This window comes from Aptenodytes patagonicus, chromosome 24, assembly GCF_965638725.1.
Source record: "Aptenodytes patagonicus chromosome 24, bAptPat1.pri.cur, whole genome shotgun sequence".
Lineage (NCBI taxonomy): Eukaryota > Metazoa > Chordata > Aves > Sphenisciformes > Spheniscidae > Aptenodytes > Aptenodytes patagonicus.
Window position 1 is genome coordinate 5,056,902 of NC_134972.1, and position 19,125 is coordinate 5,076,026.

At 63.2% G+C, this 19,125-nt stretch overlaps 2 protein-coding genes across 2 annotated transcripts; one reads left to right on the forward strand and one right to left on the reverse strand.

Annotated features, from left to right (window-relative positions):
- Window positions 1-1,120: 1,120 nt before the first annotated feature.
- Window positions 1,121-5,126, reverse strand: ARID5A (AT-rich interaction domain 5A). The gene is given in 7 exon segments (XM_076358827.1): window positions 1,121-3,108; window positions 3,406-3,524; window positions 3,527-3,552; window positions 3,653-3,750; window positions 3,826-3,878; window positions 3,985-4,151; window positions 5,065-5,126. Coding segments are annotated over 6 exon segments (1,704 nt in total). The 5' UTR covers window positions 4,133-4,151; window positions 5,065-5,126; the 3' UTR covers window positions 1,121-1,848.
- A 3,706-nt stretch (window positions 5,127-8,832) lies between these two features.
- On the forward strand, window positions 8,833-18,787 carry LOC143170484 (STE20-like serine/threonine-protein kinase). The gene is given in 19 exon segments (XM_076358829.1): window positions 8,833-9,243; window positions 10,140-10,471; window positions 11,571-11,735; window positions 11,868-11,916; window positions 12,138-12,287; window positions 12,398-12,470; window positions 12,867-13,061; window positions 13,411-13,492; window positions 13,578-13,688; window positions 13,783-15,657; window positions 15,779-15,909; window positions 16,499-16,622; window positions 16,790-16,975; window positions 16,977-17,202; window positions 17,313-17,437; window positions 17,523-17,708; window positions 17,832-17,957; window positions 18,059-18,172; window positions 18,313-18,787. Coding segments are annotated over 18 exon segments (4,173 nt in total). The 5' UTR covers window positions 8,833-9,243; window positions 10,140-10,324; the 3' UTR covers window positions 18,421-18,787.
- Window positions 18,788-19,125: the final 338 nt, after the last annotated feature.

Consider the following 19,125-nt stretch of genomic DNA (forward strand, 5'->3'; position numbering starts at 1 on the left):
CAAGATTTTACTTTGCCAGCAAGCTGGGTTCAGCCCAGGCAAAAGTTTCCCGCGGGGAAGGTCGTGGGTGCGGGATGACCTTGAACCCCAAGGCTGAGCTAGCCCCTGGCGCAGGGGGTTTGCCGATGGGACGCCACTAAACACGGTACCTTCTCCCCGAGCTGAAACAGCCGGGAGGAACTTAGGCTCCGCTCTAGCATCCGCGGCACTCGCGGACGCAAGCGTGGTGGTAAAAACACGGGTCTGCTGTCGACCTGCAGTGGTTTTAAGCAGCTCATCTCTCTTTTCCAGGCCTGAAGTCAAGAGTTTCTCTGCTGCAATGACAGTAATCAGGCTGAGACGCCCTTAGGAAGGTGGCATCTCCCGTGCCCTCGCTCCCAGGTGCGGAGGCAGCTCTTCGTGGGAAGGCTCGAGCTCCGTGGCCACGTCCTCGCTCACAAACCGGGCTTAACGGTGTGTGTTTTGGCAGCGAAGCTCTCGGGGGGTACAGCCGGGGCGGTCTGCAGCGCATGCAATGCCTTTCCGATGTCCAGGCTGGAGGATCCAGGAGGGGTTGGGTCAATGATCCTTCTCCACGAGTCTAATGCTAAAAGCATCATGGAGTGACCGGTGCTGCCGGGGGCTAGTTCTCCTTTTCCAATTTCTATCCCAAAGCTTTTCCCTTCCGTGGATACAGCAGAAGTTGTCCTTAAAAGCCGACTTACTGCTCCTGCTCCACCTGAAGCCATAACACTCTCTGGGGACGAGCAAGTGCCACCGTCCCTCTGCCCTTTCCGCTTCGACAGCTCGCGGCAAGGTGCCCAGGACGGTGGTGAGCGGATGCGCTTGTGGGGAGCAGCCGGCACGAGAAAAGCGAGTCCTGTAGCTCCGACGAAGCCCTTCAGGCCATTTGCAACGGCTCCACAGGAGCTCCCGGAGGCAAAAAGCACCTGGAGATGTTGCTGGGCTGGTTTGCACTTGGGCCACGTGGCTGCTCCACGAAAACGGCTGCGATTCCCCCCCCGAAACTGATGCGGAAAAGCACCTCCTTCCCCGCGGGATCAGGGTGGCCCCGGAGGTAGGTCTCAGCCCACCCCCACGGCATCACGAAACACCTCTGGGGCTCCGTGCTTGGGGTGAGGATCCCCCCAAACCCTGCCCCGATCCGAGAAATCAAGGACACCCCAAACACCGCCAGGTCGGGACCATCCAGCCAGTTTTATTTCGGGCCCTGCCTCTGCTGCGACCAGCTCAGCCGCTGCGGCTGTTGGAGGTGCGGGGCAGCAGCGAGCGGAGCGGCCGGAGCGCTTTCCGGGCAGACACCCAACGCAGCGGCCGCTTGCCGCAGTCCCAAACCCCTGAAAAACCTCCGGAGCCCCGGACAGAGGCAACGCAATTAAAAACCCAAATTGCGTGGCGTGGTGTGAGCCAGCCGGGGCTCTGGACCAGGGAGTCGCTGAGCATCGCCGGCACGGCAGGATGGGAGTAACCATCGCCCGGCTCAGCCTCCTCGCTGCATCATCCGAAACCGCGCCGGGGCACGGCATCGCCAGCAAAATAGAAACCTCCACCACTCATTTTGCTCCCTTTTTTTTATGTGTGTATGTATATATATATAATATATATATATATAAACCTTGTGATATTGGTAGTTAAGTCACCGGCGTAACTATGTCGGATACAAACAGCTCTAAGATCAAGAGTAAAAATGACACAGTCCAGATTGTCTCCTCTTAGTCCCCTTGCCGCAGGCTCTGAAGCGGTGACCGGCTCCGGCACGTGCCTTGCTGCCTGGCTCAGCCACCGCGGCATCCCCGCCGGTTCCCTTCGCCGCCGGGAGCGAGGCCGATCCGGAGCGGGATGGAAGCGCTACAGCTTGGCGTTGCGGTGAAAGGCAGGCGCGTGCGGGGAGGCGTAGGTGGGTTGGCTGTGCCACGTCGCCGCTGGGTAGAGCCGGTGCCGCAACGAGCTCTCGTAGGACGCCGGGTAATGCCCGGGACCGGTCGCCAGCGGCCGGCACAGGTCAGAGGGCTGCGTGGAGGCGGCTACCAAAGGGCTGGGGAAAGCGGGGACGACGAAGGGGTTGACGGAGAGGGACGGCGCCACTGGCACCCCCTGGGTTTTGAGGTGCTCCAACGGGTTCCCGAAGCTCGCCGGGAAACGCAGCATTGCTCCCTTGTAAACGTCCGGGGCTTGTGGCAGTGGCGCGGCGTAGCCAGGGCTGGCCACCACTGCCTTGGGTTTGGCCAGCCCTTGCTGGCCCCCGGGTGAGCCGGCGCCCGTGTCCCTGCCGTCGGCCTCCTTGACGAAGGGGGAGATGGCACGTAACTTCGCGCCGGGGCCGAAAGCCGTCTCCTCCTCCCGGCCGCGCTTGCCCCTCGGCGCGGCGGGGGCGAAGCCGTGCCCGGGGGGCACCCAGCAGGCTTTGACGGTGGCGCAGGCGGCCGCTCGCCGGCTCTCCCCGCTCCACGACTGCCCTCCTTTGCTCCGCAGGTCTTGGGGCTGTTCCGGCTCCTCAGATCGCGACTGGAAGGTGGAAGGTGGTTCCAAAAAATCCTTCAAGCTGGAGAAATACCCCCAGAGGGGATGGCAGCTGACGGGCTTCAGCACCTCGTTGCGGTAGGCGTGGAAGCAGCCGGTGAAGACGGTGGGCACCGGACCCCCCTCCTCAGCCCGCGGGCAGGGCTGGCTGTCTCTCCCACCGGGGGATGTGCTGGTGACGGGTCCCACCTCGCTCCCGACGCTCGGAGCTGTATCCCGAGCTCCCGACGGCTCCGGGCTCCTCTGCTCGTCGAGGTGGGGGCCGGGGCCAGCGTCGCTCGCCGACCGCCAGCCCTCGGGACAGTGGCGTTTGTGGCAGTGCAAGGACTCCGCCTTGCTCACCTGGGCCAGCAGCTTCTTCTTGGCCAGCGGAGACATGATGGGGTGGTTGCCTTTGGAGTAGAAGCTGGAGAAAAGGCGCTTGTAGGTTTCGGTGTGGGTCCTGCAGGTGCTGGGACACCCCCCCGAGGGGCTCGGGGTTGGGACCGCCGGACTGGAGCATCCCTCCGCCACCCGGCCCCGCTCCGGGGCATCCCTCGCGTCCTCCGTGCCGGCTGCCGCCTCCGGCTTCGCCTTGTCTGGAGGCAGCTGCAAGCAAAGGGGTTTTGGGGTGTGGGTGCCGGGCTCTGCCGCATCCCCGTGCCGGGGTCCCAGCTCCCCCCCCACCCCCGGCCCCTCCCCATCTTTTGGCTGCCCTCAAGCCCTCCCGCTCTGCTCTTTTCCCAGCCAGCCGCATCCCTCCTTCCTCTTCCCCGGGCACCCCAGTGGGGTTCCCCCCCCCCCCCCCCCCCCCCGGCTAGGGACAGACGTGGGAGCTGGCGCAGGGTTCCGGGGCTGCTCCCAAACCGGAGCCGCATCAGCCGGACTCTGGGGGGGGCCGCGCACCTGCTCCCGGCCCTTCTCCTTCTTGGCCCTCTTGCTCTTCTCGCCCGTCTCGGCGCCCTTGGAGACCTTGTACTGCTTGCGGGGCTTGCTGGGGGGCAGAGGCTTGTCGTCCTCCCCTTGAGATGCCGCACGTACGGGAGGACCAGCCTGCGGGGGGGTGGGGGGGGTGGGGGGGCGGCAGTGAGAACCAGCGCCGCCGGGAGGGGAAACCGAGGCACGGAGCGGGACCCCCTGGCTCGTCCCCTACCTCTCGTAGTGCCGCCGGGTGCAGGTGGCCGCGCTGGTGCTGCCGGGGCTGCCCCCCAGCTCATCGTAGACGTTCTTCCAGAGCCGTCGCCCCGTCACCTGCGGCGGGAGGGACGGGTTAGGCCCCCCCCGGCACCCCAGGGGCCATCCCGGCACCCGGGGGCCATCGCTTACCAGCTCGTAGGCTCCCAGCTTCTCCACGGCTTTGTAGATCTTCCAGAGGTTGACTGGAAATAAAAGAGGAGATGCCGAGGGTCAGGGGGACGCGGTGCTCGCCGCGGCCGCCGGCAGCTCCTCCTGGCCCCGGGGAGGGGGGGACACGGGGACACGTACTCTGCTTGAAGCCGAGGTGGGGGATCCTCTCGATGGGCGTGTGCCGGTCCTTCATGAACTTGTAGAGGCTGACGAGGAAGGGCTTCCTCCTCTTCCTTCTCACCGCCGGTTGTTGCTTCTTCCACCGGCTTCTCCCGTTCGGAGCCATCCTCCGGGACCGGAGCCTCCTGCGGGACACGGGGGTGGAAGGAGCCGAAGGGGAAACTGAGGCAGAGCAGAAGCACCCAACACCCCCCCACCCACCCCCCAGCCCCCGGGGCTGCTTTGCAACCCGAAGGCATTTAACGAGCTCTCGGTTCGTTAGCCGGCAGCCCGGGCCGCCGGCCAAGTTGGTCAAAGCGCCTGGAACCGGGCGAGAACACGAGGAACGGCTTCCAGGAAAACAGACGGGCAGAAATTCATCCTCCGCCACCGCCCCCCCCCCCCCCCCCTGCCGCCGCCGCCTTTCTCAGCTAAAAATGTTCTCGTTTGTTTGTTCTACATTTTCCGGAGTTATAAAACTTGTTGCTATTTTTGGGCAAAGCAGCTGCTCGGCTCCCGAGCGCTTTGTTATTTTTGTTGTTGTTGTTGTTGTTGTTAATTCTTCTTCTTTCTATTCTTTTAACCGCTCGTGCCAGACGCGGCATTTTAACGGCTGGACTGTTTCGAGGCTTTTTTTTTTTTTTTTCAAAATAAAAAGCCGCTGGAGGGGGGGGGGGGTGTGTGGGTGTGGGGGTGGCGGCGTCCGGCGCGGCAAAACCTAAACACCCCCCCCCCCCCCCGGGCGTAAAAAAAAAAATCAGAAAAAATTAGAAGCCGCGTGTGTGTGTGTGTGGGGGGTCATTTCTCGATGTAACGAGACCCCCCCCCCCCCCAAAAAAAAATGCCCTGATTTGGGTACGTTGTGTGTGTCCCCCCCCCCCCAACGCTGGGAAATTCACCTTCCTCATCCTCGCTTTCACAGGCGGCAAAAGCGCGCCCTCCGAGCACCTCGTCCCCCCCCCCCCCCCCCCCCAAACTAGAGGGGGGGTGTCAGCATCATCACACACACACACACACACCCCCCCCCCCCCGCTAAAAATGCCGGGGCGCGGCACTCACCGCCGGTTTGGTGGCGGTGGGCTCTTGGGGGTCTCGTCGCTGCTCTTGGTCGTCCTCCATGCGGGGGGGGGAGGGGGGGGGGGGAAGAGTCTTTGATTTTAGGAGGGGTCCTGCAAGGAAAAATATGGGGGGGGGAGAGTGAGACACCCCGAATTGTCGCTTCCCCCCCCCCCAAAAAAAAAAGTAAGTAAGGGTAAAAGGGACGATTTGGGCCACGGCGTCGCCCAAGGCCGCTCCCTGCGTGCTTCCTCCCCCCCCCCCCCCCCCCAATTTAGGGGTCGGCACCCCCTTGACGCCCCAAATTCCCCCTCCCTCCCCCTCCCCGCGCTCACTTTTGGGGGGGGGACACCCCCCTGGAAAAACGGGCACAAAAAAAGGGGGTGCCAACCTGGGGAAACTGAGGAACGGCGGGGGGGGGAGGGGACGACGACGACCCCCACTCCCTTCCGTGCCCCCCCCCTCACTCCCACGCGAGACCCTCTCCGCTGTGCCCCCCCCCCCCCCTTCCCCTTCCCCACGCCGATCCCGGTCCCGCTCACCGCCGCCGCCGCGCCATGTGACTGCCCGCCGCGCCCGCGGGGCGGTGCCGCCACGCCCCCCTCTCCGTCTATTGGGTGGCGCGGCCACGCCCCCCGCGCCTAATGGGCAGCCGAGCCGCTCGTCCGCCCCCCCTCCCCTCCCTCCCGGCGAAGGGCATGCTGGGAGTTGTAGTCCTGCAGCCGGCGCGCCGCCGCCGTGTGTAGTCGTGCACGCGTGTGCACACGCGTGTGCAAGGGCGCGCGGGCGCGCCCGGGCGCGTGCGTGCCCGCGTGGCTGCAGGTGCTTGGGGCATGCGCGCGCACGTCACGGGCGTGCAGCGGCGTGCACACGTCTGCAGGCGTGTTCGCGGGGTGGCATGCGTGTGCACGCGTGCACGTCTGTGTCCACATGTGGCACGTAGCTCTACGCGTGGGTATGTGGGCTCGCGTGTTTCGGGAAGGTGGGTCTGTGTGTGTGTGTGTGTGGGGGGGGGACGTGCAAGGGGGGCACACCGTGCGGGCAAACGCGTGTGCCAGGGTGGGCACGCGTGTGCCAGGGTGGGCACGCGTGCCCAGGAGCGTTCACGGGGGGCATCCGAGTGCCCACGTGCGTGTGCACGCGAGGACAGGTGAGCACACGTGAGTACAGGCATAGGCGTGCGGGTGCGGGTGAGTACATGCGTGTGGGCGGCCTCCACGGGCAGGTGGGCACACGCGTGTGCAGGCACGCGCACACCTACAGGTGAGCACAGGCGAGTGGGTACGCGCTTCTGCACAGGGGGTGCGCACGTGTGGGTGCTGGTGGGCACGCGCGTGTGCGCGCGGCCACGCAGGTACCTGCGTGTGCAGCAGGTACATGTGACGTACACGCGTGTCCCTGCGTGTGCGGACCCCCGCGTGCCCCGGCCGTGATTTCACCGGCTCAGATTTGGTTCCCGGCACTGTGAGTGTGGCGACGCCGCTGACGTGATTTCCTCCCTCCCTTTCTGGTATCGCTACGAAAACGCAGGAAACTGGGGGCGGGGGGGGGGCGACGACGGCGACAGGGGCTTTTGGGGTGAGAAGCGGCCGATTTGGGGCTAACCCAACTCAAGCTGGCATGAACAAGCCGTGTTGCATCAAACCGGTGGCGGGTGAGCTTTGTGCCGGTAATTTTGGTGGCTGAAGGTGACGCCTGGGCTGTAATTACGCGTTTAAGGCGCTAATAATTAACGCGCTTTCGCGGCGGGGGCGGCACTTTCCCAGCGCTGTCGAGAAACCGCAGCATCGCTCCGCGAAAGCTGGGCTGGAGCGGGCTGAGACCGGCTAAACTCATCCCACCCACCGCTCCACCACACTTCCCACCGCCTCGCAGACCCCTCGCTGCCCCTCTGGGGCTCGTCCTCGTTACCGAAATCGCCCCGTTAACCCCAGTTTTGGCTGTTTAGGCCCAAATTCCCGGTGAGCGGCGTCCCGGTGTTGCCGGCCGGCCCCGAGCGTGGCAGAGGTTGGAGCGAAGGGCCGAGCGTCATGGCTAGGAATAGCGCGGGAGCCGTGCCAAGCCATTACGGTGGGTGAGTAATGGGTTGAAGTCATCCCTTCCCCGGCCCGCGCCGCCGCCGGGAGTGAAAAATAACCCCTTACATCACCCAACGCCGGGCGAAGGGACCCACCGGGTGCCTGGGGGGGGGGGGGTATGCGTGTGTGTGTGTGTGGGAGAAGGGGTTTGGGGTAGGTGGGGATGGTCGCGGGGAAGGTGTCCCCGTAGGGTTGGGGTGGGTCCCCCTTTCTCCGTGGTTTCGGGATTCCCACCCGCCGGATGGTTTCCCGGCCTTGCCGCCGTGGCATGCGCCGAGTTCAGCCAGTCTCAGCTCGGCGGCGGCGGGATGGGGCGAGGCGGGGCTGGCGAGGCGGGGTGACGCGTGGCTCGTGATAGGACCACCCCCCCCCCCACACACACACACCCCCACCCACCCCTTCCCCGGGACCCCCCGGTACTCACCGGCTCAGGAGGCGAAGGCCGGGCGGCTCATCGGCGCGGCCGGAGGAAGAGCTCTGTGGTTTGCTGGTGTTACGGTACTGGGGATGACGGGCTGGGGGATGAGTCATCCCCCACTCAGGGAAGTGGCGTGTGCGTGTGCGTGTGCGTGTGTGTGTGTGTGTGTTTGCGTGTGCGATTGAGACTCTTTCGTTACCGGAACGGCGGGCTTTTTGGGGTTCTCACCCAGGGGCAGCCCGGCACCGCGCTGAATGACTGTGCCGGGACTTTCCAGCTCGAGCCCCTCCCGGGGTTGGCGACGCGGCTGCGGTGCCACCTGGTTCCCCCCCCCCCCCGGGGGTTTGGGGACACGGCCGGGTCCCAGCGGCCGGGATGCTCGTGGGGTCGTGGTCCTGGTCCCCCTCCGAGGGTGGCTTTGCTGGGCACCATCCTGCAAACGGGGACCGAGCCACCGGTGTCCCCTGGGGCTGGGCCATCACCCTGCAAACGGGGACTGAGACCCCAGCGTCGCTCCGGCGCTGGGTACCACTTTCCAGGGACACTGTCCCTCGTCCCCAGCTTGGGCATCCCAGTCCCGTGGGACCGAAGCCACCCATGAGTGGGGGACGGTTGGGGCTGGACCGGGGGCTGCTGGAGAGCACCCGTGGGTGCTCAACCCCGTAGCATCCCCCCCCCCCCCCCCCCAAGAATCCCCCCCCCCCCCCCCCCCCCCCGCCGCCGCTTGTGAAAGAACCCCCCCAAAAAAAAAAGAAAAAATCCCTGGTGACTCATTTGGGCCAACAGCCGGAGAAAGCAGAAGTGGGGGGGAGGTCGGGGGGGGGCATCTGGCTCCTGTCCCCCCCCCCTCCGAGGCTAGAAAAGGGGGTGAAGGAATCCGCGGGTGACATTAACCCTTTTGTTCCAGGAACGCACCCGCCTTCTACTTAATAATAACGTGATTTAATGAAAAAGGGCAAAAAAACAACAACAAAAAACCCCACTCGGGTTTCTATTCCCGGCTCCGGTTTCTATTCGAGCAGAACCCAGGGGGGAGGTCTGAAGCTGGGGGGGGGGGGGCCAGGGCGGGGTCCCTGCCTCAGTTTCCCCTCCCTGTGACGGTGGCTGCTTGCGTGGTCCAGCCTGCCGGGACTCGCCGTCGGCTCTGCTCACTGAATATATATATACTGATATATATACTGAATTTCAGGCTCCCGGGGGGGGGGGGAGCTGAGCATCCCTGGGGTGGGATCCGGCCCCCGAGGGGCTTCGCTCCAACAGGAGACAAGGGAAAAAGCTTCTCCCCGAGGGGAGTTTTATTTTTTTAATCCCGTGGAACAGATGCTGGAGAAAAAGGGGAATTATCGAGGTTGAAAGGTGTGGCTGGGGGATAGCGGCCATCTGTGCACTGAAAGGTGTTGGGGCTCAGCCAGCGAGGAAAGCCCAGTGCCGGCCGCTGCCTGAAAGGGAGAAGGAAAAGGAGAAGGAAAAGGAGAAGAGGTGGAGGCGAAGGAGAAGGAAATGGAAAAGGAAATGGAGAAGGAGACAGAAAAGGAGAAGAAGGAAAAGGAGAAGGAGATGGAGGAAAAGGAGAAGACGGCGAAGGAGAAAGAGTCAAAACATGGAAAGCCCGGCTGCTGGGGATGGCGCGGATTGGCAGCGCTGGTGGCACCCGCATCCCTTTGGGGCGCAAAGCGCGGCAAGAGGGTTCGTTATCTCACGGGGGTTTGGTGGGGCTTTGGGGATGCGGGAATCGCCAGCACCCTCCTCCCGTGGGTTGATCCCATCGGGTGCCGGTATAGAACCACAGCTCTATTCTGAAGCCTGACGCTATAAATTATGAATATAAAGCCGTGAAATATCTCCCTGGATTTAATTACCCCGTGATTAACCGATGTAATCACCGGGAAAACAGCCTCCTCGGGGAGCTCACGTGAGCTGAGCCCCCCCCCCCCCCCCGCCAGCACCGGGGAGATGCTGCGCCCACGCCGGCACAGGGGGTTTATTATTTGGGAGATAAAAACCACCTTGATTTAGGGGAGCAGCCGGAGCCGGATGCTTTTGGATGCTGCTGCAGCACCCTGGGTGCTGGGGGGGCGGGGATGGACGGACTTTGGGTGCCCCCCATCGAAAGGGAGCTGGGGGGGCTGCAAAACGAGGTCCCAGCCGCGGTACCAACACCTTACACCCCAGCCCTCTGCCAAAGAGGTGGCACAGCTGAACACCAGCCTGACCACAAGGGTCTTTCCAGGGAGAGTTAATTAGTGGGGCATTAATAAGGGCTTAACGACCTTACCTGGGGCGTCCCACCACCCATGGGACCTATTTAAGCTCACGGAGCCTGTTGCTGCTGAGCCCCTGCTGGGGCTGTGCATGTGTGGGGATGCACAAATTCATGGGGCTGTGCACCTCCGCAACCACCTGTGACCAGAAAGGACCCTATATCTGCAGGGGGGTGCCCAGGGACCCCCATATGCCCGTGCATGTGGTTTTGGCAGGGGTGCAGATGGCGCCTTCGGCTTTGGTGAGGGTGCAAGGGGTAGAGGCAGCACCACCGGGTGAGCACGAACCCTTTCTCCCATCCTGAAAATACCCAAGGGTAGGATGCAACAGGCGTGGAGCAAAGCATCTCCTTTTTGATACCTCCATCTCGTGGCACATCCTGCACGGTCCGGGGCAGCGCTCAGCCCCTTCCTGCCCGCGGAGGAGGAAGAGCGAGGGCTGCGAAGGTGCTCGGTAGAGGAGCTCGAGCTCAGCCGCCCTGTTTTCTCTGCATGGAGGTGGCCCCATGGCTTTTCTCCGACGGCTTTTTGGCTTTTCGGAAAAGAAGAAGCTGCCGAGGAGGTACGAGCACGTCAGGCGGGATGTCGACCCCGAGGAGGCCTGGCTGGTGCTGGGCGAGCTGGGTGATGGTGCCTTCGGCAAGGTCTTTAAGGTAGGAGGGCACCCCGAAATGCCGCCGGTGCCCCAAGGGTTTTGCAAATGGGTTTTTTTTTTGGTTTTGGTGCTGTCTCGTATCGTGCAGCTTCCGGCACGCAAGAAGCTAAAAAACCTCTAAGAACAGCCCCAAATTTCTAGCAGAGGATGGCAGGGTCCTCACCTGGTGCTGGCTCAGCCCATCGCCGGCCTTCGGCACGGGGAGAGCCACCGGCTCCTGGAGCCGGCCTGTTTGCCGGCGGGTGTTTGCCTCCTTGGTTGGAGCGAGGGGGTTGAGACGGGGGTGTTTTTCTCTGAAACCACGGTGCAGAGCCTGAGCGTGACAGGAAACCTAAATTCGCCGCTCAGCAGACCTGCGGCAGCAGCCGCCTTCCGGTGCTGGGGCCGGTGGCACACGGCAGCCACGGTCCCGCTCCTGGCTGGGCTTGCCCTGGCCAAACCCATCCCCTCTTCTCTCTCCGGCTTTTTTCGGGGCAGCCGAATGCCTCGGCGTCTCTCGCAGGATGGGGTTTCACCGTGGAACCACCAAGAGGTCCTTGGGGAGCGGGGGGGGGTGGTGGTGGTGGTTTGCTGAGCCCCCTGTGCTGATGCTCGCTGTGGCTGCGCCTGCGGGAACTCTGTTGCATCCGTGGGAGGATGTAGCTTGCAGGAGGGTTTTGGGATACAGCGGGATGCTCCGGGACCCACGCACAGGGTGGCATGGCTGCACTGGGGGCAGAGTGTTTTGGGATACAGCGGGATGCTCCGGGACCCACGCACAGGGTGGCATGGCCGCACTGGGGGCAGAGTGTTTTGGGATACAGCGGGATGCTCCGGGACCTACGCAGAGTGTTTTCGGATACAGCGGGATGCTCCGGGACACACGCACAGGGTGGCACGGCCACACCGGGGCCACCTACGCATCAGCCCCGTGCGTGGGGCGGCCGTACATCCCTCTCCTTCCTGGCTCTGGTGACAGCGAGGTCCCCATGTCTGTCCTCGGCATTTGGCTCGGCGGCACCGAGCACCTGGGGAGGGATGCGACGGGTCCGAGCTCCCCCCCCTCACCAAAAACCACGGGGCTGCTCCTTTCATGCCCCGCGAAACCTCTCCCCCAGGCGCAGAACAAGGTGACAGGGGCGTTGGCGGCTGCCAAGGTGATCGAAACCCCGAGCGAGGAGGAGCTGGAGGACTATGTGGTGGAGATCGAGATCTTGGCTTGCTGCGACCACCCCAATATCACCAAGCTGCTGGACGCGCTCTACTGGAACGGGCGGCTCTGGGTGAGCTGCGGAGGGTGCTGGTCCCCCCACCCCGGCCATGAACCGGGGTCCCACCGGCATCTCGGAGTTGGGGGGGGACTCGGTCTGGAGGGGACATGATTGCAGACCAGGGTGGGAAACCTCTCCCTGCAGATCCTGGTGGAGTTTTGTCCCGGAGGGGCCGTGGATGCAGCGATTTTGGGTAAATAAATGATTTTTTTTTTTCTAGCTGGCGCATGGCCGTCGGAGGGTTTGGGATGGGATTGCCAAATTTCACGGCGTGGGAGGGAGTCCTGGGCTTGTGCAGCATCTCCGGGAGGGAGGACGGGTTGGGGTGCATCTTCCTCCAGGTACCCCCGGCTTTGCGGGGGGTGCTGGGCAGGAGGCATTGTTAGCGGCGGGGTTCGTTTGCGCTACCGGCAGAGCTGGAGAAAGGGTTGACGGAGGAGCAGATCCGAGCGGCTTGCAAGCAGCTGCTGCTGGCGCTGCAGTACCTGCACGGCTGCAAGATCATCCACAGGGACGTGAAGGCTGGCAATGTCCTGCTCACCCTCGACGGGGACGTCAAGCTGGGTGAGTCCCAGGGGAGTCGGGGCCCCGTGGGGCGGAGGGAGGCCGGGAGTGAAGTCCCAGGGGTGCTTTGCCCCAGGGATCCTCTCTAACAGCCGCTTTCTGCTCTGCAGCCGATTTTGGCGTCTCAGCCAAAAACTCCAGCACCGTCCAGCGCCGGGTGTCCTTCATCGGCACCCCGTACTGGTAGGTGGGGGGAAGAAATCCCTGGGGATGGTGGGATTCGGGAGTGCAGGCAGGCGGGCTGGGGGAACCCAGGCGTCCCGCTCTTCTTGCGGATGCTCGCAACCGGCTCCTCGACACCAGGAGCATCTCAAGAAACCAGATCTTTCCTCCTCCAGCCAACACCAGCTCCAGGGTGGGCTTCTCAGTAGCACGAGACTATGTATGGAGAGGACACACGGGGTGCTGGTGGGTGCAAGCCCTCCTGGGGTAGCGTTGGAGGAGTTGGGGTTGAATCTCACCTCTTCTGCCTGTAGGGTTGTCTCTGGAGGGGGTAGCACCTGGGTTTGGTTTCGGGGGGAGATACTAGCCCCCAGCCCAGGGCAGGCTGGACCTTTTCCCCCTCTCTCCCACGCGCAGGATGGCCCCAGAGGTGGTGCAGTGTGAGACATCCAAGGAGAGCCCCTATGGCTACAAGGCTGACATCTGGTCACTGGGCATCACGCTGATCGAGATGGCCGAGATGGAGCCCCCCTACCACGAGCTGAACCCCCTCCGGGTGCTGCTGAAGATCACCAAGTCCCAGCCGCCCACTTTGCGTCATCCCAAGAGGTGGTGAGTCCCTGTGTGGAGACGTCACCCCTAATATTGATGGTGGGAGAAGTTGTCCTATGGGGCAGCTCCTGCTCGAAGTCATATCCCGGCAGCTGGGATGGGCTCTTGGACCATAAGCGATGCTGGTCGTGATTCCTCCAAGCCCAGCTCCAGAAGTGGCACCGCAGGTTTCCCATCACACTGCCTTTGCCCACAGAAGGTGACGCCGGTGGGCAGCACCAGGGTGGGGACCTCCTGCCAAGGTGCTAGCAGAGCCTGAGCGTCCCTAGCATCACCCCAAGCTCTGCGGGGTCCACAGTGGGGGTGACAGGGAGCTTCTGGCCCGGTGCTCACAGGGACCATCCCGCAGGTCTGAAGACTTCAAGGACTTCCTGAGGAAATCCTTGGAGAAGAGCCCTGAGGCGCGGTGGTCGGCCAGCCAGCTCCTGCAGGTGGGTAGCACCCATCGCCACCTGCTCAGGGTGGTGGGACCCATCTCCAGTGCTGGCCCCGCTCACCTTCCTTGCTCCCACCCAGCACCCCTTCGTGGCGGGCATCTCTGACAAGCGGCCGCTCCGGGAGCTGGTGGCCGAAGCCCGGGCTGATGTGCTGGAGGAAGAGGATGAGGAGGAAGGTCCAGTCCCCTTGGTGCGTGAGTAGTGGCCGGCTGGGGTGCAAGATCCCTCCAACCCTCTCCATGAGCTCGTTGAGCCTCACCTCTCCCCTATTGTCCACCCCACAGCCTGGACAGGAGCACGGAGAGTCCTCCTGCTCCCCGACACCAGGGGGTCCCCTGGAGCATCAGCCCCCGGACACAGTGGGGAGAGTCGGCGAGGAGCCGGGCATCCCATCCGACGTCTGGGTGGTGGCAGAGCCCAGGACCAAGAGAGCGTCCGACTTCTTGAAGCAAATGAGGAGGAGGTCCTCGCCCGAGCCCGTGGGCTCCGTGAGGCTCCCTGCAAAGAGGCCGTCTGAGTTTCTGAAGCTGATACGGCGCAGGTCATTTTTTGGAGGGATGAAGTCCCAAGAAACAGCTAAGGAGCAGCACGGGGCAGAGCTGAGCAGGCTGGAGATTATGGCGCTGGATGTTCTTCAAGGGACATCAACCCCGGCAGAGGCAGGAGAAGTTCAAGGGTGTCGAGAGGAGGAGACCAGCCCTCTGGGGACCCCCTCCAACGTGGCCGAGCTCCCCTCGGGGCCACAGCGGGCAGGAGACCTTGCTGAACTGCAAGAGCTGAAGGCAGGGCAGGTTGGACCCAAGGCAGAGCCCCAGGAGGAAAGCCAACGTGCCGACGCATCACCGGTGGCCGAAACGCCTGTGGAGGGACGGCTTGCAGCCCAACTGAGCCCCGTTTTGACCCCCAAAAGTGATACAAAACAGGAGTCAAGCAGAGACCCTACTTGTAACTCGCTGACCCTGCCTGCACCCACGGACGGGGACTGGCGCAGAGGCTCGGCCGTGGGGCAGCTGGTGGCAGCCCTGGACCTGTGGACCATGGGGGCCAAAACCCAGAGCTTCAAGTCGCTGGCAGAGCATCAGCACCGGGTTACTCGGTCGTTGCTAGACCTGAAGGTTGAGGTTGGCTCCGCTGGGGCTGAAGATGGCCTTGGGAAGGATGGCGATGGAGCAGGGAGGGCACCCATGGGATCTGAGGGTGCTGGAGAGCCTGGGGAGACTGAGCTGGTGGAGGAGAGGGTGCCACGGGGTGAAGAATCGCTGATGCCCACTGTGACAGAGGAGGTAGTGGTGGGGTCAGATGCTCTCGAGGGGTGGCAGGAGCCTCTGGCCGGTCTGGGAGAGGCCGGAGAGAGGAACAATGCGGAGAGAAACTCAGCTGTGTGTGAGCCTATCGCTGACCCCCTGGACCTGGTTGAGCAGGAGGTGGGGAGGAATGAGGAGGAAGCCACAGACAACGCTGAAACTGGGGTGGAAATTCCTCCCGAGGAAGCCCTGATGCCAGCAGAAGTGAAATTGGAAGAGGATGTTGTAAACGGGTGTTTGACTGGAGACCGTAAACCAGCGGGAGATGCAGCCAGCCCGGGGAAAGTGATGCTGGCAGAAGAGGAACCGGAGGCAGCCTCTGCAGCACGTGCAGGAGAGGGATCTGCAAGTGAGGAGGCTCAAAATTCAGCAGAGGATTCATCCCTCGTGGAGATCCCGGGGCCTGTTGAAGAAGAAACAGAAGAGAAAGCGGAAAACAGCCCCAGAGACAACCAGCCAGGAGCTGCTCACGGGAATGGCTGGAAAGGACAAGATGGAAATGATGGAGAGCTTGGAGAAGACGGGGTACAGGTTGCTCCAGCTCCTGAAGGGCCATCAAGGGATGGATCTGGAGAGGAGATGGGTGGCTTGGAGGGTCACGGAGCAGTGCCAGAGCCCCAGGACGCCCTTGTTGGACATCCAAAGGCCAGAAAGACCGTGAGCTTTCATGCTGCCCTTGTCCGCACTTCTTCCCACGGGCGGGCAGCGTGGGAAGCAGGGAACGCACCAGATCCATCCATCACGTCAAAGCAAGGAGAGGAGCTATCCTCTGTGGAAAACCCTGTGGATGTACAAGGTCCAAGTGCCCTCCCTGCAGCAGCGCAGCCTTTCCCCTCTGCTGGGGAAGCCCAGCAGGTGAGAAGCTTGCAGGTAACATGGGCACGTGAAGCTGCCCCCCCCCCCCTTGCATGGGCTGCCCTGTTGGGTTTATGTAGTTTTGGGCCGCCTGAGCTCAAACCGTTGCTCCCGGTCGCAGGAACCTGCCTCGCTCCAAAGGACGGTCAAGAAAACCCGGAGGTTTGTGGTGGATGGGGAGGAGGTGAGCGTGACGACCGCCAGGACTGTCGGCAAGGCTGGGGCAAGGGATGTGATGGTGCGCTCAGCTCGGTGAGTGATGCTGGTAGTGGCCACCAGACACCTCCCATCTGTTTCCGGACAAGGAGGACCAGGGGCAAAGGGGAGAGGGTGCGGGAGGGAGGATGGGTCTATGGGGCTCTGCAAAGCACAAGTGCTTGACCTCCAGGCTTGGAAAACCCTTCTGCCTCCCTGGCCAGGGTCTACTCCAGCAGGAAAGCATGAGCAAGCCCTTCCCTGCATCCTCAGGGCTGTGCCGTAGGGGCACACGAGGAGCCAAAATGTTGCCCAGCCTCATATCTGGTGTGTCCAGCAGCCAGCTTAAGTAAAGAAGAGGGGAAGATCTTCTCCCATAAGCTCTCACGTCACCCAAGGAGAGTAGGAAAGGATGAAGGGGAAGATGGAGGGGCAGCGACATCAGCTGAGCTTGGGAGCGTGGCCACCATGGACCCAATGGGCGTCCCATCTTCCTTCTTGCTGGAGAAAGTCTTCTCTGTGGCGTTGCACCAGGGCTGAGCTTCTCCCTTCCTTTAGCCACCTACAAGTCAGGCATCCTGGGAGAGAGAGGTGCCTCCAGGGCCGCCTTTGGGCCCCCTCTCACCCCAATTCCCCAAACCTTTAGGCGCCAGGAGCTCCGCGAGCTGCGAGTGCTGCAGAAGGAAGAGCAGCGAGCTCAGAACCAGCTGGAGCAGAAGTTTCACCAGCAGCGGGAGCAGATGTTTCGTCACATCGAGCAGGAGATGACGGTAACCGGACCATCGTCCCTCGGTGCCATATGGTCAGAGAGGGAGACGTGCAAGGGGGTGCTGGGGTCCCGCTGCGGGAGATGCCAGGGTCTGGGGGGGTTTGGTTGCTTCGGTGGCTGCTTTTTCTGGCCACTTCTTCAGCCCCATTAACCATATCTGCATGGCAGAGCAAGAAGGAGTTTTATGACCGGGAGGTGGAGAGCTCGGAGCGGCGCTACCGGCAGCTGAAGGAGCGGCAGGAGCTTGAGTACACGGCGAGGCTGCGAGACGAGGCCAAGCGCCTCAAGTCTCTCCAGGAGAAGGACTGCGGGAGGAGGATGCAAGAGCTGAAGGGCAATGGGAGAGAGGTGAGGGTCCGGGGCAGCGCTGGCTCCCCCAGCCGTGCCACCAGGAGCCTGGGGACCGTCTCCCCTGGGTGCTGGGACCAAGCCCCTCTGTTGCTCACCGCAGGAGCAGCGGTTCCTGCAGCAGCAGCAGGAGGAACTCAACACAGCCCTGCAGAGGGTCGTCCAGGAGCACAAGAAGAAGATGACGTCCATCGACTGGGAGTGCATCAGCAGGATCCATAGCCTCAGGAGAGGTGCACCGGGCTGGGAGGAGGAGGAGGATGGAGGGTTCTTGGGGAGGGGAGCCAGGGGTCTGGCTGGGGGTTTTTGGAGGTGGTCATGGTGCTGTGGTCTTGCCCGGCAGCCCGCGAGTCGGTGGTGTGGAGCATGGAGCAAGGGCACCTGCAGGAGAAGTACCAGCTCTTCAGGCAGCAGGTGAAGGAGCAGCACGCGTTGCAGAGGCAGCAGCTCCGCAAGCGCCATGAGAAGGTGAAGTGGGAACCGCCGGCGATGCTCTCCCAGCCCTGCGGGCTCCCAGCCCCTCTCCTGGCTCATCCTCCTGCCCCTTTCCCAGGAGACAGAGAGGATGAACCGCTTCCACCAGCTCTTGGTGGAGGATCTGAGGAGCCAGCAGGCACAAGAGCGGGCTCAGCTGCTGAAAAGCCAGCGCTGCGACGCCAAAATCCGCCTGGCCCTCTTCAAGGACAACCTGAAGATCCAGGAGGCTAATGGGGCCAAGCAGAGGGAGAGGGCCAAGCAGGTACAAGGACCTGTTCGGGGCCAACAAGGTTCCCCAGCACAAAATTTGGGGAAAGTCTCCGAAAAGCTGTAAGCGATGGCTTTTGGGGAAGGGGAGGGTGACACGGGCTGTCCCCCACCGCAGTTCACGCAGCAAGAGGAGAGGCGGCAGCAAGCAGAGGCGCAGCAGCAGCAGGAGCAGCAGGCGCAGCAGCTGCAGCAGCTGCAGCAGCAGCAGGCTGAGAGCCTGACAGAGCTGGAGCAGATGCAGGTACCGGGGACCACTGCGGAACTGTCCACCCTGGGGCTTCCCACACCCCTGCTACCTCCCCTCGAGCACCTTCCTTCCCATTTCCACCTCCCCTCTCCCAGAGCGAGAAGATGCACCTCTTGGCAGCGCAGGAGAGGAGGCAGCTGGGGCGGCTGGACCAGGAGCACGCCATGGAGCTCAGCGAGTGGAAGCAACGGCTGGCTGCCCGCAAGGAGGTGAGTGGTCCTGCAGCCCAAAGCATCTCCTCCCCGTCTTGGCCCAGCTCACGGGATGCGATGGAGGGCTGCTCTCCCCGCTGCAAGCCCCTACGACACGGGGCACGGGCACGGGACATGGCAGCGCTGCTTTTCTCCAGATGCTGGAGGAGGAACTGGGGAGCTCGCTGCCGGTGCAGCGGCGAGGAGGGCTGCACGGCGCCCACGGCAGCAACAGGATCACCCGCTTCTTCCACCTCCCCTCCTGACACTACGCCGCAGATTACTGGGGAGCGAGAGGCAGGCAGCTGCCTGGGGACCGGTCCCACGGCTCTTCTGGGAGATGGGACTGAAGGATCTCAAAGGCAACACGAGGGCCAGCTGCCCTGGGGATGCTGAGCCCCGGGGCCGAGCAGCCTGGCAGGACGTGGTGCAGATCCTGGGGGTGGCAGGCGTGGGTGTGTTCAAGCCCACTCTTGCTGTGCTGGGGTGAAGCAGGCACCCCAAATCGCCCCAGAAGCCCCTCGGGGAAGCCTCCCCTACTGGTCTCGAAGCTGTGGGTACAGGTGGGTTGCTGGAGCTTCCCATGTGGATCTCCCCTCAGCTGAATTGCAACTCAAGGAAATACATCCTTTCTTGAAGAAAGCCCCTGTTTGTGACTATTTTACTTAAAAACTCTCATCTTGCGCCCCACCAGCGTGTCCTGTGCCCCCAAACTGCCCCCTCAGGCCAGCGCTCAGGGAGGGGGATCCCGTGCCCAGCCTCTGCCCCAGGGGTGCCCTCGGGGACAGAGTTGACAGCACAGGGTCAGCACTGGAGCCAGGTCCGGACCTGGCTCCACCACCCTGCACAGAGCTGTTCTCCACCCACCTCGTCAGGGCCCTGAGGGCACTAATAAGCCCTAATGGCCTTGACCAGCCTCACCAGGGGCCTTGACCCACACCTGTGGCCCAGGAGCTCTATTAAAGCTCAGC